Genomic DNA, 20,701 nt, shown 5'->3' with positions numbered 1-20,701 from the left:
AGAATATACAAGCTGACTTCTCATTATTTCAAATATTATCCAACCGTTACATCTGCGAACGATTCGGCGTTATTTTTTTACGATTTAGTTTAAAAGCATCTGTCATAGAAGCTTTCAAACAACTCTCAACGCAGGCTTGGGTTTCAAAAATTGTCCTGATACGATCATGAGTTCAGAAGACGAGGTGAATCGAGGCGTGACGATATCGGTTGAAGGTAAGTTAAAACACTTCAATGAAAATGTCGGTATCAGATTTCTGCGAAATTTTTCTTGACGAAAGATTGCAAAGTGTGTTATTAAAAGTAGTTAACAGTTAATCGCATAGAAAAGAGTCGAATTTTGTCACACTAGATTACATTAGTTTTATCTTGAAATTACAGAGATGTGTCAATAGCGAACGATATAGTAGCTATTGGTAATGCAGTTTTTTTGTCGCCAATCTTATTGCCGTCAAGAATATCGGTACGGCAGCGAACGACTTACCATCAATCACGCAGCGCGCGTGCAGCGTAAGCAAAAAAAAAAAAAAAAAAATCCGTAGATTACCGGCCGTTCATCGATCGTCAGATTGGATACAGTAGGATGAAAAGATCTTTCATTGTCAGCCAGTTAAAAAGTGTGATTGCCGCGTGATTCAGTGATGATATAATTATTCAAACAACCTGAGCGATGATGAAGAGACAAGTTTATAATCAAGTCAATCCTGAATTACTAAAGACACAACCAGTTCACACAGCAAAGGAAACTCAAAATGAGTTCCAAAAGTGTAAACATAACCTCAAACGCCACGAAATAACTGATAAATATGAAGCTTTCGACTCACCCTCGGCAGTTATTTCACCTCGATCCTATCGCCCACCTTTCGTCTAATTTAACGTAGTCTTAAACTGTAATCCGCATGCAGCCGGTGCAGTTCACTAGATTCACAAAACGTTTTCCACGAGATTTGACACACATGCATACACGTGCCTATGGACCGCATACTCCGCTTTTATTATGGCATAGACGCGACGTTACCGACCGGGCAATTGAAGAAACCGTCTTACCGGCTGTGACGCGACGTGCTTTCAGTCGGTAAGGTTACCTCGGGACGTGCCGCGGGCTCCGTCGGTAAATTCGGTACCTAAACTGCGCTCGATCTATAGGATATACCTACTGCTAGTTGTTCGACGAAATAGTGAAGACTCCGTGAGCGAGTTTAGATGTGACTAACCCTTCGTTGACCACATATTTTTCCGTTAGCGAACGTGTACGGAATTCGTCGATAACTGTTTTTTATCCACTTAAAAGCAAAACAATAACTCAGTTACCATTTGAGTAGGTACTTACTTTTAGCAATAATAAAAAAAATCTGTTTTACTAAAAAATCGATATCTGAGGGTGAAGTCGTTTCAGTATAAAAATATTGTAGGAATTGACTATTGATAATATGGTCTTTCAAAAAAAAAAAAAACTCATTGGCATTGGCTCCGGTTCCAAAAACCCTATTTATTTCGTGACGTGAATAAAATGGTCATTTTGGATGCAAGATTTTGAATAAAATTTAATTATTTATAAAAAAAATACACCTTTTATCACAATGCAATATCTTATTTCAGTTGCATAAAACCATAAATCTGAACATTATAAGTTATCAGGAAAAATATTTGCATAAAAAAGTCACATCATCCCTCCGTTAGCCAACGTATACGAATTCGTTCTAGTAAATTTTGAAATTCAATTCCTATACTTGAATACCGTAAAAGTATATTGAAGAAAAATCTTCATCAATCTTTTGAGCCTCGAATTAAATTCATTCTTAGTAAGTAAAATGTACCGTCAATATAATAAAAATTTTCAGTTTTTCGCATCTTTTTTACGGTACTACATGGGGTTTTGCCACCGGAAAGATTCCGACCCTGAGTCGTGTTATGTCGAAGAGAATTTCCAGCCTGACAGTCAATCAGATACTGTAGATATTTACTGTCCGACTTTACGTTCGCGATTTCGTTTGGATGAATTCACAATTATCTTCAATCATGACGGGAAAAGAAATACTCGAAGCATACAGCCGACGCATGACGAGAAAGAAGATACGACAATAATCGAAATGAAATTCAACGTTTCCCTTGTTTCGTCTGTTAATTCAACTCGTTAGGCAATTGAGGCTCTCGATTTAACGATTGCTTCTCACACGTGATACGAAAAATCGTAGAATACAAATAAAGAACGATCGATTTCATTTACGATTTCAACGCTGTGTCTTCGTAGTCAGCAACGCCAAAAAACCAAATTTAGATCCACCAAATCAGATTCACGATTTTGAATTTTTTAAATCCAATTTCAGATCCGTAATCAAGAACCCCGAAAAATTATAATTTATGGCAAACATGTATACGGAAATGGATTATTCCTTCAATCTTCACGATTTTTCTCAATCAATTTCTTTCCAAAAATATTAATCAGAAATAGAAAAAAATAAAAAAAATAAAAATAAAAATAAAAAAAAAAAAACGTTGAAAAGTTCTCTAAATATTATAAAAAGTTGATATAAAATAGGTGGTAAGAATGCCTACCACTATGAGTCAAAGGGTTAAACCATGCGCCACACGGGAACAACGTCGAGGCGCCGCAGCTCGAGCTTTTCGTCGAGCTTTGGTACCGGCTGATTTCGTTAACGGAAGCTGAGTGCATTGCCAGTGCATTGCTAGTCCATTTACTGCCCTCGCTTAGGCCTCTCTCAACCTCGTTTACCGCCACGTTTACAGATAGTAAAACTACTGCTGCGCCTTTATTTATCTGCGGAAATGTGAAGATAAGGAGGATGCAAAAAAGAAAAAGGAGAAAGAAAAGGATTTTTTCAATACAAATCTTATTCCCGTGAAGGCGTTGATCCAAAGGTATTATTCGATTCCACTAATCCTGCTCCGAAAATCCCAAAAAACTGTATTTTAAATTATGTAGGGAAGGGTGAGGCAAAGTGGTCCCCTTAAGAAAATAATGTCTAAAATCAGAATAAAATGTTTAGATTAATTATGATTTCCGAATATTTCATATTTCATAAAAAGTTGAGGTGATTAATTTTATCCCTCGTTGTTTAAAAAATTTCAGGGGGCCCACTTTGCCCCCAAATTTTTTAAGATATCAAAAATTTTAAAGTGCCCACTTTTCCCCTCCCTTCCCTACAATAGATATACAAGTTTTAGCTTTAATCAAGTATAAAATTGAATTCTTGTCGTCTTACGTGTAACACAGAAAAGAATAAATAAATAAACTAAATAAACTAAAATAAAATAAAATAAAATAAAAACAAAAACCAGTCTATTTTTGTTATAATCAATCTACAACCCCGTCCGTCCATTTGTCAAACCCACAAAAAATAATCTACGGACGAAATCACGATCACGTATCATAGGCGACAAAATTATTTCATCTTTGTACAAAGAAATTTGTGCAGTTAATAGAAAAGTAACACGAATGAAAGTCGACAGATATTGTATACGGTAGGTACTAAATGAAATTGGAATTAGAAAGCCGACATTCCCCGCAATATTATTTGTGAAAGGAAGGCTATCGATTATCGGGTGCAGACCCTTTTCTGTCAGGACTTCTAGGTGTTGCTCGTCTTTTGAGAAGACGAACGATGAGACGGCTGATTGAGAACGAGGACGAGGCAGTCAGCCTGCCGTTAAAATGGAGCAATTTTTTTTTTTCCCCCTCACATTTTATATCCCTGCACAAAAGCTACTACCGATCAGATTGTAGTCGATCAATCGTGGTTTCTCTCCTTTTTTTCTCCTAGGTTTCACCTTATTTTATGTGTAAACACGCAAATCTACGTATATATACATATATATTAGGGTGGCGCAAAAGAAAACTACCATATTTTTTTTTTCTGAGTCTCGTGTGACAAAATGTTAGTTTATGATGTTTTAAGAGCCCACTCCAAAGGACAGTTCAAAAAAAAATTTTTAAGAGGTTGCTCAAAATTTTTTTAAATGTCAAAAATCGTCAAAAAATTACATTAAAAAAAATTGTACTTTCAGTATTTTGTTTGATTTTTAATTCATGTCGTGGTGTATTGTTATCGATTCTTTCTTACTAAATCAAAGAAAAAAAATTTATGAAATTTTAATATAAATATTAAAAGGTCGCTCGAAAAGATCTAAAGAAATGCACCAAAAAATTGAAAAAAATTTATGAGCGACCTTTCAAATTTCAAATTTTGAACTGAAACTTTCAGAAACTTAGTTTTTTTTGTCTATAAAACTATACCGTAGCGAGAAAAAAAATTGAAAAAAAATAAATAAATTTTTGACGACTTCTGACGTTTTAAAAAATGTGGAGCAACCTTTTAAAAAATTTTCCTGAACTGTCCTTTGGAGTGGGCGCTAAAATAAATTTCGAGTGGCATCTTTTTTTTTCTTCGACAGAGTGAAACTTCCAGTTTTATTTCCGAAGCACCCTGACTTTTCCCCTCTTGTAGTGATAAGCTGCCCGAGTTTTTTTAGGTTTTCCCTGTACGTCGGAGGCCTGAATTGACTCACCTAGGAGAGTGCAAGCAAGCAAGCAAGCAATCAATTGACGCAAGACTCGGTATAACCGTCGACAAGTGCTTTTCAGCCGCGGGATTATAGCGAAGGGGTTTGGTAAACATACGAGAAGTGCTTATACGCGGTCAGATAGTGCCTGCAAAGCTTTTTAGCGAGGGCAATCAATTGGCACGGACAGATAAGTCCTATCAAAACCGGATGTACAATCTATTATCCGGCTAAATTCAGGCTGAGCAGATGGATTACGATCACCACAAATAACACCTGTTCGCCGCGTGTTGACGCGCACCATTTTCGAGGGGATTCGACTTCATTCGATATTACAAATCTGAGATCTGGATACAAATTTGCGTAGCCGAGCTTCGAACCGAGTTTGATTTATTTATTCAATATTGAATAAAAAAAAAAAACGATATTTCTTCGATTTTTCTTTTGTCGAATTTCGATTCAAAGGGTGCCAAGATTGTAAAAAACCTGAAAAATCACTTTGTTTGCAATTTCGTGTTTTATTTATGCATTTATTTTTTTCGCAATAGAAGGAAAAGTAATCGGTATCTAAATAAAAGACGTTAAAAATCCGACAAAAAGGGGAATCATTTGTTAATAATAAATAAGGTTTAAATTAACTTATCGATAAGTGTATATTATACTAATAACTTCGTTAAATATTATCATCTAATTACATTTTCTTCCATTCAAAAAAAAAATTCTCAAAAGTTTTTTTTTAGTTTTTTTTTTTTTTCAAGTTTCCACAGTGGTGTTACCCCATAAGGCATAAAGTAATCGGATTTACAATTCTATGGTAATTATTGGCCAATGATTCTAGGGCAATTGCATTGTTGTGTAACATTTTTTTTATTCAGTACAGAAAATATATTAACTTTTCTTTTTACAAGTTTCTACAAGGTTGAAATTGAACCGTTTCTCAACTTTGCAATGATTTCGAAGAAAATTAATTTTCAAAGTACGTACATCTTTCATTTTATTACGATTTACGCAACACTTGATGTTCTTTCATTAAAAATCCATCGTTATGTACATACATTAACCTTACGAAATTCAACCTCATGCGGTAAATCGCTAGAGGATATTAATTTTTTTTCTCAACCGGTTAATTCATCGTTACAAACGCGCGTGAAATAAAAAAAACCGTTATATATTTTAGCTGTGCGAGAAGAAAAGATAAAAAAAAAAAAGAAGAAAAAAAAAACTCTTGCTGCTTGATTAAAGAAAATATTAACATTACAGGGAAGTTATTATACTGCACGTTCGATTTGTAAATAATCTAAAGTATTATATACTACCAGACAAAATAAGAACTATTAGAAACAAACGATCTTTCTCCAATTTTTTCAAGGAGAACAAAAACTTGACATCTCTCTTATCGCGATCATCGATAAATAACAGAACTAATCATTTTACTTGTTACTCGAATTTGCCGGACGATAGTTTTCAATTTTCTTCATGCAGGTGATAATATCGAGGACATCTTCATTCCAGAAATAAATTTCAAACTTCTAAACATCTTCAAGCCTAATTTCACAATATTTTCTTCTTTATTATTACGAAAAAAAAATAAAATAAGAAAAAAAAATTTCTTCCCCACAATAACTACTACCCACAATAAAACTAACGTCATAAATTGCGCGCATTGTGTCATAATCTAGAAAACAATTAACGACGCCTTAAGATTACTCGAATCCGTGATTTTTTCCCCGAGGAATTCGCAGCTCTTTGCGGCCTTGTCAAATAAACAAAAAAATAAAAAAATAAAAAAAAAAAATAACCATGTCATGCAGCCATATGTATATAACCCAGCTCCACTTGCACCTCGTTTAAACTTCAGGCGTCAATTTACACGGCGATTAGATGCATCGCAACGCGTGTGTGTTAAATCGATTGCGAGAAAATCGCTTCGCACGGTATAACAATAATAATTATATGCATACGAAACAACGGCTGGTAGGTAATGACACACACGCGATTATTATAGTCCACTCGATTGAGTAGTTATCAATTATTATCATACGAGTCATCGCGTGTGACAGTTTATAAACTTTCGAGTCTACTCAGGTATTTGTTACAATCCTCGTTAAGTCTGTAATCAGGAGTAAGTAAGTAAAAAAAAAAAAAAAAAAAAAAACACCAAACAACAACAACAACAATAATCATCGCGTAAGCAAAAAGTTATATATCGGTTTCTTTTCATCTTGTAAAATATTCCCCGGAAACGGAAACTCAATATTTTTTTTTATATATAAGCTTCATAAGGCGAGAGGGCGTTGCATAAAATACCTACACGGTATATATAGGATATATGTTTCCAGGATATCTTCAGGAGTATTCCATTACAGCTGCATCCGATTCCCAGTTTCCACAGGAATATTCTCAATCTATATTTTCCTCTGCATTTATTCATCACTTTACCCGATTGTTTTTGATTTATTTATTTATTTATTTATTTTTTTTTTTGGTTCTCTGTTTTTTGGTTTTTAAGGACCCGTCACTCCAGCCTCAATTTCTTCTCAGTATACGAATTATATATGTATACCGCGACTTGTGTACACGTATGTATAATTTATATATATACATATACGTATAAAATAAAATAAATGTGAAAAAAGTAAAGAGAAGATGAGAGAAATAAAAGAAAAGAAAAAGAAAAGAAAGGTAAAAAGTGAGAGAGACTAACGAACGAGATTCACCGAGGGAATCGTCGGTCATTACCCAAAGACCTAAAATATATAACCCAGACTCAGGATCAGCTTTCATCGCTAATGCCGTGCAATTAAATGACTCGGTCAAATCGAGTGATATCCCGGCACTAGCTGATGCCAAAGTATAAGTATATGTATACAAGGCACCTTTGAAAGATGAACTTTTAGCGAAAAAGCCACGTCGATAAAGTTGCCAAGTAAGTATTTTCGCGGTTTGTTCATCTCGGCTGAATTTTGCTCCCGCGAATCAACCCTTCGAGTGGTGGTGGTGGTGGTGGTGGTGGTGGTAGGTGTTTATTATAAAAAAAAAAGTACCACCTATTTTATACACAATTTTAGTATAATTAAAGAACTTTTCACGTGTATTAATCAGTTTTTCAATACTAAGAGAGTTATTATTGCGATATAAGGTAAATTGTTAATGTTATAGAAACAAATTCATTGAAAATAATCGTAAACATATATACACGTTTTACATAAATTAGAAATTTTTGAGGTCGGTGATTACGAATCCGATGTTAGATTTTAAATATTCAAGATGCGTACGAAAATTTCAAATTTCAAATTCCATCGAATCCGAGGTAAAAATTCTGCTCAGATATTTTTGTTACCGCCGATTACGAATCTGAAGTTAGATTTTGAAAATTAAGTTCAGCGAACCCAAAAACCTTTGCATAAAGTTTTTTGACCGGATTCAATAAAATTTGAATTTTCTATCCACCGTATTAAATCCGCCATCTCAAATTTTTTAATCTTAATTCAAGATTCATTATCACAGAGTCAAAAAACCACAGAATTACTATCTTGTTATAAAAGTTGACTCAAAGGACTAAATCATTTCATTGTCAGATGTTAAAATTTTTCGAAGCTATACTCACCGAATAATCATCGCTACATAAATTTCCATCGTTTATTTTTCACCTCAGGTATAATATTACTGGCTGTAGGTTACGCGGAAATTGAAGAATCAAGCAATCTTCCCCGGTCTCGTTTGTTACAGCCGATTGATCGCGGGGCTGGAATTTCGTGGTCCGTATATTCTATTAGCTAGCACAGTCTTGAGCTTATCGACTTTTTCTTCCCTCGAATCTCCGTCAAATATTACGATCAAAATCAAAATTTTGGCACGGGGGGAAGGTGGGATGGGGGTGAATTATCCCTACACTGGATTAAACATCATCTCAGTTTGGTTATCCTTGCAGGAAGTTAATTCGAGAACATGCTGAATTGACAATTGACATGAATTGCCTTTTTAAACTGATTGAAAATTGATATTTTTTTTAACCTATCCCACAATTTTCCGAAAAACTTTTCATCCTGAAGATACGACGAGGAGAAAAAATGTGCAGTAAGATTTTAAGAAATGGATGAGAAAAAAAAAAAAGGTAAGAAAAAAAAAATTCAATCAATATTTCTGAGTTATTAGTTATTCACCGAGTATCTAGACTAATAATTACACGATTTTTTCAAGTAACAAATACAAATGTAAAATACGGAAATAAATCAATCTTGTCTCATTGATCTTCTCAATATTCGTATAAATTTCTCTCACAGATTAATTCGCTGGGATTAATTTAATAGAAAATAAAGTAAAAAAATCACAGAGAAGAGTTGAATTTTTCTACAATTCTGTGAATTTCTAAATTTTCTTAGCAAGACTTAGCAATTAAAGTCTACCTTGAAATAAATGACACGAAGCAGCTATAGTCGATGTTGTAAAATCTTTTTTACCCCACCCGATCGATCATCGCTATAGGTGTTTTAGTATGACATACAGGGTGTGATTTTAGGATTATAGGGTGATAATATTGGATGAAAACGGTGGTGAGTCAAGGCCGGATTTGAGGTTAGAACAATTGGCTGCCGGCATGGGGGACATCCAAGACCACTCAAGGTGGTGTTCGGTGCGTAATATAGATCAAACTTGATCCTGAGCAGCAACTGCGTTCCGGGGGTTGTGTAAGGCGCGATCAATCGAAGTGAGTGTAAGATGCTTGCGCGATTACCCCGAGCCTTAGGGATACACGGACGGTATCGTCATGATCGAAATTTAGGAAATCAGGGAAACCCGTTTGACGTATAAAGAGGAAAATTTTCCTCTTCTTTATTTTGTTTTTTCAATAACTTTTTCCATTCAGAAAAAATTGGCCCTTGGCACGTATCTACGTAACATCTAAAGGGAAGAAGAGAAAATTTGAAAAAATGCTACTTTTTGAACCTGTGAGTGGCAGTTTTTTTTTTTTTTTTTTTTTTTTTTTTTTGTTCCAGAAAGTATGTATTTACCAAAACGACTGTTTTTCTAAAAGAAAACAAAATTATTTTGAAGAAATGATAAAAAGAAAAAAAAAGAAAGAAAAACGCACTTATATAAAACATCCTTTTTTAATTACCTCAATTTCAAATGTCCAGCAATGTTGTCTGTGCTAATGACAAATCAACAATTTGAGAAAGATCATTTACGAAATTTTCGATTTTAATGAATGAATTTTTTTTTAAATTCTTTTTTTTTTTTTGTCTGTATTCTTAACTTTTGAGCTGGACGGTACTACGGGGGTGGCAAGTTCATCCTCAAATCGACACCCCGTAACCGCGTGCATGTGGTAAGTACACGAAATGGGCATTGGGTGTGTATTACGACGCGTCTATAACGTTTTCCATCGATAATAACAAGGACGTGTCGAGTCTCGGCTAACTCTGGACAGGAGAATCCATTAGGTAGGCAGAGGCAAGTTTCCAACCAACCTACCGTAAACTCCCGTTTTCGACATGGGCCAGGCGACAGCCTAGGGTTCCTCGTTTGCGGTCCTCGCGGTCCTTGCGGTCTTCGAAATCAACTCTCGAAACTCGCGAGGCACTTTTGAGTCATATCGTTTCGCGTTTTCGAACCTGTTTCAAAAAATTTCTTCAAGATTTTGAACGTTTTCAAATTCTTTATCAGCAATTCCGAGATTCAACGGTATAATGACTGCCGATCGGTGACACTTTCGAAAATCAACATTTCGAACGAATCATCTTTCTGTTATTTTATTTTTCCATGTTTGAAGTTTCGATATAGTTTTAAGAGCCCACTCCAAAGGACAGGTCAGAAAAAAAAAAAATTTTAAGAGGTAGCTCCAAATTTTTTAAAAATGTCAAAAATCTCGTCAAAAAATTAAATTAAAAAAATTATATTTTCAGTATTTTGTTTGATTTTTAATTCATGTCGGGGTGTATTGTTATCGATTTTTTCTTACTGTATAAAAGAAAAAAAATTTATGAAATTTTAATATGAACATTAAAAGGTCGCTCGAAAAGATCTAAAGAAATGCAACAAAAAATTGAAAAAAAATTATGAGCGACCTTTCGAAATTCAAATTTTGAACTCAAACTTTCTGAAACTTGTTTTTTTTTTTTGTCTATAAAATTATACCGTAACGAGAAAAAAATTGAAAAAAAAAAATAGATTATTGACGATTTCTGACGTTTTAAAAAATGTGGAGCGACCTCTAAAAAATTTTTTTTCTCAAACTCTCCTTTGGAGTGGGCTCTTAAAACATCAAAAACTAACATTTTGTCACACGAGACTCAGAAAAAAAAAAAATAGTCGGTTTTTTTGCGCCACCCTAATATATATACACGAGTATATCGGCCATTCGAAATTTTTACACCCACCCACAAGAAGATACCTTTTCCTTCTTCTTTCAATATTGAATAAAGCTTGAAAAAAATCCGGTGAAAATTTCTCTCGTATACCGAGCCAATTTTTGCAACACTGCCTGTTTAGCTGCTCAAATAATCGCAAAAGAATAGTATTTTGAACCGTAACACTAATATGTCATTAAATTGTACTTACATATTACACTATACCTATATCTATATATAACATTATATGTATGTATATGTATACAGTTAGCGTAATTTGAAAATTGTCGAGATAGAACGAGGACAATTCGCAATTAGTGTTAACCAGGTAGAAAATCCCATAAAGAGAAAGAAGTCAGCGTCGTAAAACATCGCCTGATTAAAGATCAGTTGCGAGGATAAAAGCTGGAAATGAAATGGAACGGTACGTTATACACGGAAGACGGTAAAAATCAATTACAAATGCACTCAGGCTCGGAAAGTCTTTATTGAGAAGTTGAGCCCTGCGCTTTATGCTCACTTGCAACATACCAAGTCGATGAAAAGAAGCCTGTATACATGTACGTATACATATACATACACACACGCACACACGTTGTATACCCGTTTAAAAAAAAGAACAGGCTTTTACCTACAACATTTGCAACGCCGTTGAGATTGTTTGAATTTTTCAAATCTAAATCACCCGATAAACCCGATTTCAAGAGAGTAAGGAAAGAGGCTTTTCTTTTCACTTGATCGAGCAAATTGGACGAGTCAATTCAAGCGTCTTATGTAGCAGAAATTAACGAGATCCGGGAAGCCAAAGGCTAACAATAAAATTATTTTTTAGCGATGTAAAATTGGTGAAACGCTTTCTTCTTCTTTCCACCTCCAACTTAACCTGTTTACATTTAATCCGAACCTTCCTCCAAACTCCGGCGCATTAATTCTCGGTTATATCTGTAATACAGGAACACCTTGTTCGCTATATATAATTAACCGGACCAGCAAATTTTTGTACATATTAGCATAGTAATAACAAGAATTTAACCTGCCCAAGTGAAAATTCTCAAAGGAAAGTTTTTTGCAGGTAGACTTTAAATATAGATATACATACATATACCGGTTAGTTAAGTAAACTATTAAAAATTATAGCTAGTTAGTTAAATTAATTTATATTATATAGTATTTACCAGAATTTTTCACAGCTTGTTACATACAACACAATCAGCGAAGGGAGGGAAGATTTTTCCTTCATTTCAAAGTCTCCGAAATCGCAATAAACGCATACGAAACAGAAAAAAAATACTGGGATTGCTTTTGCGGAGAAGAAAAGTCTTCGCAGGCGGCTCAATAATGAAACAAGACTTGACGCAGGTGGAGTTCATCTAAAAATCCACCATCTTTCAATATATTCGTACATACATAAGTATTACTCCGGATCCCGGAGTCTCGTTACATTAATAAAGGACAATAATTTTTGTTAAACAACGCGTGCGAGGAAAAAAAAATTGTAAAAAAAAAAAAAAAAAAAAAATTCGGGAGGAAAACAACGGGGAAAAAAAAACTCTAAAATTTAGGTATATATTTTTCACCCCCCTCAAGACGCGTTCTATTTTTTCTTTTTGTTTTTTTTTTTTTTCTTTTACACGCGTTGGAAAATAAAATTTGGTTCTCTTTCACTTTCTTTCCCTTTCTTCGTCATATTTTTATCCCCCCACAGTCAGGGTACTGTCAAAATGATCGATGAAAAGCTCTCGGCTCATATTATATGTGGCATAATAAACACACCTTTAACCTGCGCATTATATAGATCCAGTACCGTACTTATACATACATATGTATATGTATATGTATATATATATATAAATAAAATAATATAAAAATATATGTATACTTGTAAAGAATCTCACGCATGAGATTATAATAATTTCCCATTTCTTTCGAATAACTTGTAAAAAATTGGCTCGTACAGAGTGACGAAACGATACAGAGAGGTGATAAAATCGCTGTTGATCCTGCAGTAATCGAATTTGGGGCATAAGTTACGGAAGGATATGGGGAATAGAAAGAGAAAAAAACGAGAACCAAAGCCGAAAAAAAAAAAAAAAAAGAAAAGAAAAGATTACCAGGCGCGAAAACTTATCTAAGCCTAAATAAGGTCAAAGCGAGGTTGCGGTGGCGAAAAACTTTCGAGGGAAAATAAATCTTTAGAAATATCAAGTTCTAAACTTGAATATTAGGTTACTTCTGCGACCGGATTAGGGATCATGTCCGTCTCTTCCTTTCAAACCACTCGCGGACGTTTTTTCAGCTGAGATTGAATGACTTTCGCATTTTTCTTCTTTTTTTCTTTACACACTTTTTATTACTTTCTTTTAATCTCATTCAAATATCAAATACAAAGGTGTTCTATGGGTGTAATAGCAAAGAAAAATTCTTTTCAAGGCAAAAAATAATACTGAAAATTTAAACATGAAAATATTCGACTCCACTACTGACGGTTGTAGTATTAATAAATAAATAAATAAATAAATAAATAAATAAATAAATAAATAAATAATAATAATAACAACACCAATATATCAAGTGTACGTTTTGATGATGTAACAAAACCTCCCAGATAAATTGGCAAGAATTTATTGAAACCGACCACAATTATAAGGAGTGAAGTCGAAAAGATTCTCAAACACAGATTTACCTACAGTCGATAAAGGGTGAAGTTCTGATTTTCATAAATTGAAGAGTGTACATTTAATATCGTTCAAAAATCCGTTTCTGCTTAGATTGCGTCCTCACTTGGACAGGTATGCAGGCGACTGAGACTTTCTTTTCTACACGGTGCCATACTCTCGAGCATGGATTTGATTCTGACAGCGAATTTTGACCCGGATATTCCTCGTTATCTCTGAACACCGTAACCTGTGAATACCAAGTTGGAAGAAAATTTTTTCTCAATCAATACTGCGAAAGAACACAAGACAAGAAAAGAAAAATTGACAAATATTTAAATAAAATATAAAGACAATCTTTTTTCTAAAATCAATTCTCCATACAAATAGCAAAAAAATCTTGATATTTCTCCCTCGATCCAAAACCTTTTCTCCCATCATTTCCATAAAAATAAAACGAATCCTTTCTAAATAAAATTAGATTTAAACCATCATTCGACTAACGTTGAGAGTGTAGTACAGCTCTTCGCACTGGTTGAATCCATCACTGCACAGTTTGCTGACGCAAGTGTTGTTCACGAGAATACTAGGATGGCTGTCTTCTCCAAGGTTCATGTAGTTGGTGTTGGACCGGCAGCAAGAAGAGTCCCGAATACGCCGAGCCGGAAACAAGCTCGCCTCCCGCATTTCCTCCAGCTCGTCATCCGGAACGTTCGCCATGTTCACCCAGTGATCAAAGGTGGCAACTCCGATGGCGAAAACCAGGAGGGCAGGAACCTGATACGATTTCAACGTGAATTCGGAGGATTCAAAGGTCCGGATCACCCGTTTCCGGTTATGGTGTTATGCGAATGATTAATGGTAGGCGAATGCGAAAATTAGCGAAGAGTTGCGAACTTACCGAAAGAATGATCATCGCCATCTTGATGTTTCTCGGCTGAGTTGTCGGGAGATAAAGTGATCAGGTATGTGCCGAGCGTCTTCTTTTATACGCAATAAACTGGATGAAACCGTGGATTTCCAGGTAAAAAAGAAGAAATGAGAAAAAACGACATCGATCCTGAGACGCGGGTGATTTTGGAACAAAGAACCCATTACTTTTTGGTATCAGATTTCCAAGTCCTCCGAGGTATACGATAATACAACTTTCTCTCCCTGTTTCTATTTTGGTAACAATGCTTCCTGAGCTTCCAAACTAGCCGAACAATGGATTATGTGGGTAACGCGTCGACGGCTTCGATGATCCGAATCAATATCTCAAATTCTTGATACCTCGGCTGGTGTTACTCGAATTTACTAAGATTCTATCCATGTTACAAATGTTGTTCGATTCATTTTAACTACGGTAGATTCATTGGAGAGTTAATTTTCTCTTCTTCCCTAACTTCAGATCAAGCCAGTCAATTCGATACTTGCGGATGTTGAACAATGGAGAAACGTGAATCGAAGCTCAAGCGAAGCTCCCAAGGAACTTGTTTCGATGAGACCCCAGAACGGTTAGAAATTTCGGAACGAAGCAAGTTTTACGCGAGCTAACTTTTCTAAATGAGCAACTTTTGAGCTCATCTGTACAACTCGGCGTGCATAGTTTGCAAAAAGTTCTCACGAAGTTCCGCTGAGAATTCTATGATGTGAGATTTCCATTGACAAACTTCACCTACTTGCAACACGTCATTTATCATTCGTTGCCAATTAATGTTTCATGCAAAATCAACTGCATCCTCTGACCTTAATTTTTTTACCTGACTATAATTTTCTTTCATATCAATTAGAATAGCTTCCACAGAGCTTCGGTAGAGCTTATTTGAAGTTTTGAGTGCGAATTTACTATAAGGAGAAATAGACTCTACTGTGGAGAACTTTGGGAAGCTTTCCATGAGCTTTTCCTGAGGAATTAACGGAAGGCTTTTGGTGTTTTTTGAGGTTAAGGTGCTTATAAAGACCCGTTGTACACCTCGAAAACGCGGGGATGCAAAACTTCTATACCGCTCAAGCGATCAGAGTGAAACTTGGGCAGTTACTGCCTTATTTTGGCAAAAAGTAGAGCGTTTTTTTACTTTTTCAAAATGTTGAAAAAAATTTTACAGATTGGTTACCACTCACAGAAATTGGCCGAATTCTCACAGTTGCACTGAATGGATCGACCTATCTGGTATGATGCCACTCGGCGGTGATGAAACACACATTTTGAACCCAGTTTCATGAGATTTGATGGTGAAATGACGAAATGGCAGCTGATCTGGTTTTCGATTATGAAGTACACCGAAATCTCATTTTGGCGACATTTTTTTACCGACATTACGCGCAGGCCGGTAATGTATGCGTGTAATGTCGGTAAAAAATTACCGGCAGGCATGAAAGGTCGGTAACAAATGTCGCCAAAATGAGATTTCGGTGTTCTTCATAATCGAAAACCAGATCAGCTACTATTTCGTCATTTCATCATCAAATCTCATGGAACTGGGCTCAAAATGTGTGTTTCATCACCGCCGAGTGGCATCATACCGGATAGTTCGATCCATTCAGTGTAACTGTGAAAATTTGGCCAATTTCTGTGGGTAGTAACCAATCTGTAAATTTTTTTTCAAAATTATGAAAGAGTAAAAAGACGCTCCACTTTTTGCCAAAATAAGGCATTAGTTGCCAAAGTATCACTCTGATCGCTTGAGTGGTATAGGAGTTTTGCTTCCCCGCGTTTTCGAGGTGTACGACGCTTTTTTATAAGTACCTTAAGGTGCAAAGAGTGAATGAAATTGGTCATACGACATCGGTAATACCCGCATTACAAGAACAGCCTTTCGTCGAGACAAACAAGATCTCGTTTTGTTCGTCGGTGATCTCCAGGGACGACTCGTACGTCATCTTAGATACAAGAGCCGAATACAGAAGAAGAAGAATTGAAGTACCCGGGTGAAAAAGCGACTTCGACGTCCACGTAGGGATGTGCGGAGTTGAAATTGAGGCCAGTTCTGATGGAAAATTGAAGCTGTGAAATAAAAGTATCTACTTGTTGAGCTGTCTTTCAAAACCGTCGCCTTAAGGCGATGCCCTGGTCGATTTTAAGGTTATCGTACACATCTTCAGATATCAAAGTCCGCGTAGTTTAAACGTAAAAAAGGGTTCAGTAGCCCCATTCTACAAAGAATTCTGAACAAAAAGACTGCCATGCATTTTTATTTCATGTAGAAATAAAGAAATGGCACTAAAACTACGAATTCACTATTACGATTTCGTAGTTTTCGTGCAATTTCTTTATTGTTACATCAAATGAAAATATTTTACAGTCTTTTTGTTCAAAATTGTGTATAGAATGGGGCTGTTGAGTCTTTTTTGCGTTTATAAGACACGTGGACTTCGATATCTGGAACGTGAACGACGAAATCGACGAGGACTCCCCTATAACTTAGTGAACTATTTATCACCATATCTCAGTTTCGGTGACGGATTTTCTTATATGTATGTACGGACGTACATCATACATATTAAACCGTTGATTAAAATCACGATCAAATATCCCAAACAATAAAGCAGTGAACAATCAGGAGAGAGCTTCGCTTTTCAGAGTAAATTAATTCCAATATCAAAGACGCCGAGTATATTCCTGTTGTTGTGAAAATCTTGCAAAGGATAATAATAATCAGCCTTTTCTCCTTTACAATCCAAACAGGTTGGGTATTGACAATAAAAAAAAAAAAATTTAAAAAAACTACAACAAAACAAGCCGAAAAAATAATTTTTTCACGATACTTTTCACCACCATCGTGAAAAGAGAAGAGTCTGTCCGACAAATTTCTGCGATCATCTCGAAAACGGCCGAAAGAAAAATCTGAAACTGATAGTTCTTGGCAGACGAAAGAAGAAATTGGAAGAAAAAAAAACTGTCTGAAAAACAAAAGTCTTACACATGTTATCGTTGAATAATTATATATACACTGGGAGAAACATAATCGTTTATTTAGTAAAATAAGAAAACAAAAAAAAAAAAAATACTAACGAAGAGGAAAAATTATATATTTTTCGATAAGACATTGAAAAATCGATTTATTTCCTTCTAGAACCAAAAATTAGAATTAAACGGTCGGTGAGATGAAAAATTTTCGCGAACATCATTTCGTTACAAAATCCCTGTAAGTTTTAGATTTCATCATCGAGCTGTTTGCGAGATCATCTCGAGAATTTGTCGGAGAGACAGGCAGATCGAAATTTTTCCAAAAACTTGTTTATTGAATTCGCCAAAGTGATTTTCGACCAAAACCAATATCCTCGTCTCACGTGAGCGAAGAAAACGATAAGAAGTAAAAACTGGCGATAAATAAAAAAAAAAAAAAACAACGATAATTTTGTTTATCCTCTGTATTTTTCCCCAACTAGAGTATTACTCGAGCCTTAATTTTCGGTGAAAAGAAAGAAAAAAAAAGTAAAAAAAAAATACCCGATCGGCTAATTAAATCCGGCCGGTATGACAGATTGCGTATTAATCACCGCGTTTCCATAGATAAAAAAGACAGGAAAACGGTATTCAAACGGTATAAATCTTCGGCTGATACGTCGAGGATTTAACGCAAAGCTGAACACCCGCCCACTCGACACACGCCGATATTAAAAATTAAGACCATTCGCGCATTGGCGGAGGACATTTTTTTTTTTTTTTTTTCACACCTATAACGCACGATAATATTATTTCCGAAAGTATCTTCGAGACTTCAAAAGCATCGATAATTTCAATCCCTATAGAATAAACAAAATAAATATATATATATATATGATATAAAAAAAAAAAGAAAAAAGAAAAAAGAAAAGAAAAGAAAAAACAATCGATTCGCACACCTGAGATGCGTCAGATTTTTTGTCGCAGTCCGTCATCCCCCCTCACCACTCGGTTTGAGAGATCCACCCCTCTATATCGTAGGGTAGGTAGGTATGTACCTACAACGGCTCCGCTTCTGCATGCAGGCTCTTCATTCGCTCGACCTACATGCCACAGCTTGGATTACCTATTGTGTACTATTTATACACGCATATATGTATATATGTATAATGTATATGTATAATGTATATACATATATACTCTCATTATATACACGCACCTTTTTACCGCACGTTCTCAATATTATTACATACATACACGTGCATATAGACACCGATTATATAAAATATGATTACTATTATTATTAATATTATTATTGTTGTTGTTATTATTGTTTTTATTTATTCTCCTTATATTTCCCACCAGTTCTCGGCGTTGTTGTACATTTTTAGAATCCACCTTCGAAGGTGGATCGTCGCATACCTACATACACGTGTGTATCATACAAGGTAATTCTCTGCAGTAGGTATAGGATATAAGTATTATTACATACTTTCTCTGCGTCTAATTTACAAAGATGTTATATATATATATACATATATATATATATAATACAATATAATATAATATCCACGTGGCGACAATTTTCTACAGTAATTTCTTACCACCGAGGAATAAGGTGGGAAAAAAGCCAAAAAGTAAATGCACCTAAGAAGCGTAAAGAAGAAAATCCCTTCTTTACATACATTTGAAGAAAGAGAAGAAAAAAAAAAAAAATTTATTATTAGTTTTTCATCATTACCACATTTTTTCCATTTAACGCGGAAGAGATACTCTTTTCATCGTACGCGAGTGAAAGACGACAAGGGAAAGAAACGCGAAACAAAAAAAAAACAAGTAAAAGTAAAATTAAAATAAATCCGACGACGAATGATAATCACGAAAAAGTTTGGAAAATTTTTCGCCCTGTATATACATATATAGGAGAGGATTTCCCAGTTTCTGAAAACACGTCATATATCGAGGTAAATACCGTAAGGGAATACGGTTCGTAAAATAATTTGCCGTGCGTTGCCTTGTGATTTAGCTTTGATCGCAAAGCAGGCGAAGGAAGGAAGGAATGAAGGAAGGGTCTTCGTACCTAGTTTCGTTTCACGTTTACACCCTGATCCTCGTCGTCAACGACGGTGAGTAAACGTGTAATCACCCGACGTCTCTAGTATAAGCTGGTTAATTTCTATATTAACAAAACATATTTATCCATGTATACAATATTATGTACAAACTTAATATTACACGACACACTCTCGGTTACAATTTACATTCCAAATTATATAGACGTAATGGAGATTCCCTCTGATGCTCTTCCAGGCCTGTAATTATGTGCGTAGAAAATTATTCGCCTGTTTAAATATATTATTTTACCTCATTAATCTGTAACAGGTGTGAAGAGAATTTCTTTCTTTCTTTTTTTTTTTTTTTTTTTTTTTCTATTACAAACATAACTTTCATTTGCTGCATCCTGTGCAGCTACGAGAGATATTTTTTCATCACTAAGAAACAGCTTGTTGATTATAAAATTATATCAAAAGATTTGAACCTGACGTAAAGATGAACAGGCGTAATTTTAATTAATTATCAAGGCTCTTTGAAGGAGTGAAAAATGATATCGATCTTATATAAATTCGTGGAAACGTCCGGGTGAAAGGAAAAAAAAAAAAAAAAACACTGTGTAGATTAATTCGGAAAAACTTTCATTCTCGTTTTTTCGTATATTTCGTCGAAATCTGAAATTCAATTTTTATACCTACAAGAATAAAAAAATTATCCAACATAAAATTATTATTTTATATCGTTCTTTTTTTTTTTAAACATTACAAATCACTTTTCATTCATTTATTTATTTGAAAGATGTCGAGAATTTGATTTAAATTTAAATTCTTCTCCTAATTTGTTGATGTTTTTTTTTTTTTTTATTATTTTTTTTATCTTCTACTTTTAATGAAACATCTGCAATTTTTCTTACGTACAAAACCGATTATAAGCTTTGGAAAAACTATAAACAATATAAATCCGTCAATAACCTGAGCGATTTCGCATTTCAGAAATAGAATCGGGTCGATTCGTCAAAAATGCATGCAATGTAGGTGAAGTAATTTGAAAAAGCTCCGTTAAACAATCCTTCGAAATTCCGTCGCGTGATAAAATTAAAGTATAAGAGAGAAAAAATTTCAACAAACACTTTTCATATATTTATCGAAGAATCAGCGCAGTTTTTTTTTTTTTTTTCTTCTTCTTCTTTTTTTAGTCAAAAAGAAAAACAATATTAGCAAACATTGACGAACGATTCTCGAGTTGGAAGAACGAGCT

At 34.7% G+C, this 20,701-nt stretch overlaps 1 protein-coding gene across 1 annotated transcript; it reads right to left on the bottom strand.

Moving 5' to 3' along the window:
• Positions 1–13,535: 13,535 nt before the first annotated feature.
• On the bottom strand, positions 13,536–14,460 carry LOC124404202 (prothoracicotropic hormone-like). Its single transcript, XM_046878151.1, has 3 exons — positions 14,426–14,460; positions 14,029–14,301; positions 13,536–13,774 (listed from the first exon to the last, which is right to left on the bottom strand). Exons 1-3 carry the CDS (start codon positions 14,444–14,446, stop codon positions 13,607–13,609), a joined length of 462 nt encoding a protein of 153 aa, XP_046734107.1. The 5' UTR covers positions 14,447–14,460; the 3' UTR covers positions 13,536–13,606.
• Between the last annotated feature and the right edge of the window lie 6,241 nt (positions 14,461–20,701).

This window comes from Diprion similis, chromosome 3, assembly GCF_021155765.1.
Source record: "Diprion similis isolate iyDipSimi1 chromosome 3, iyDipSimi1.1, whole genome shotgun sequence".
NCBI lineage: Eukaryota > Metazoa > Arthropoda > Insecta > Hymenoptera > Diprionidae > Diprion > Diprion similis.
This window is presented reverse-complemented; position numbering and strand designations above follow the sequence as displayed.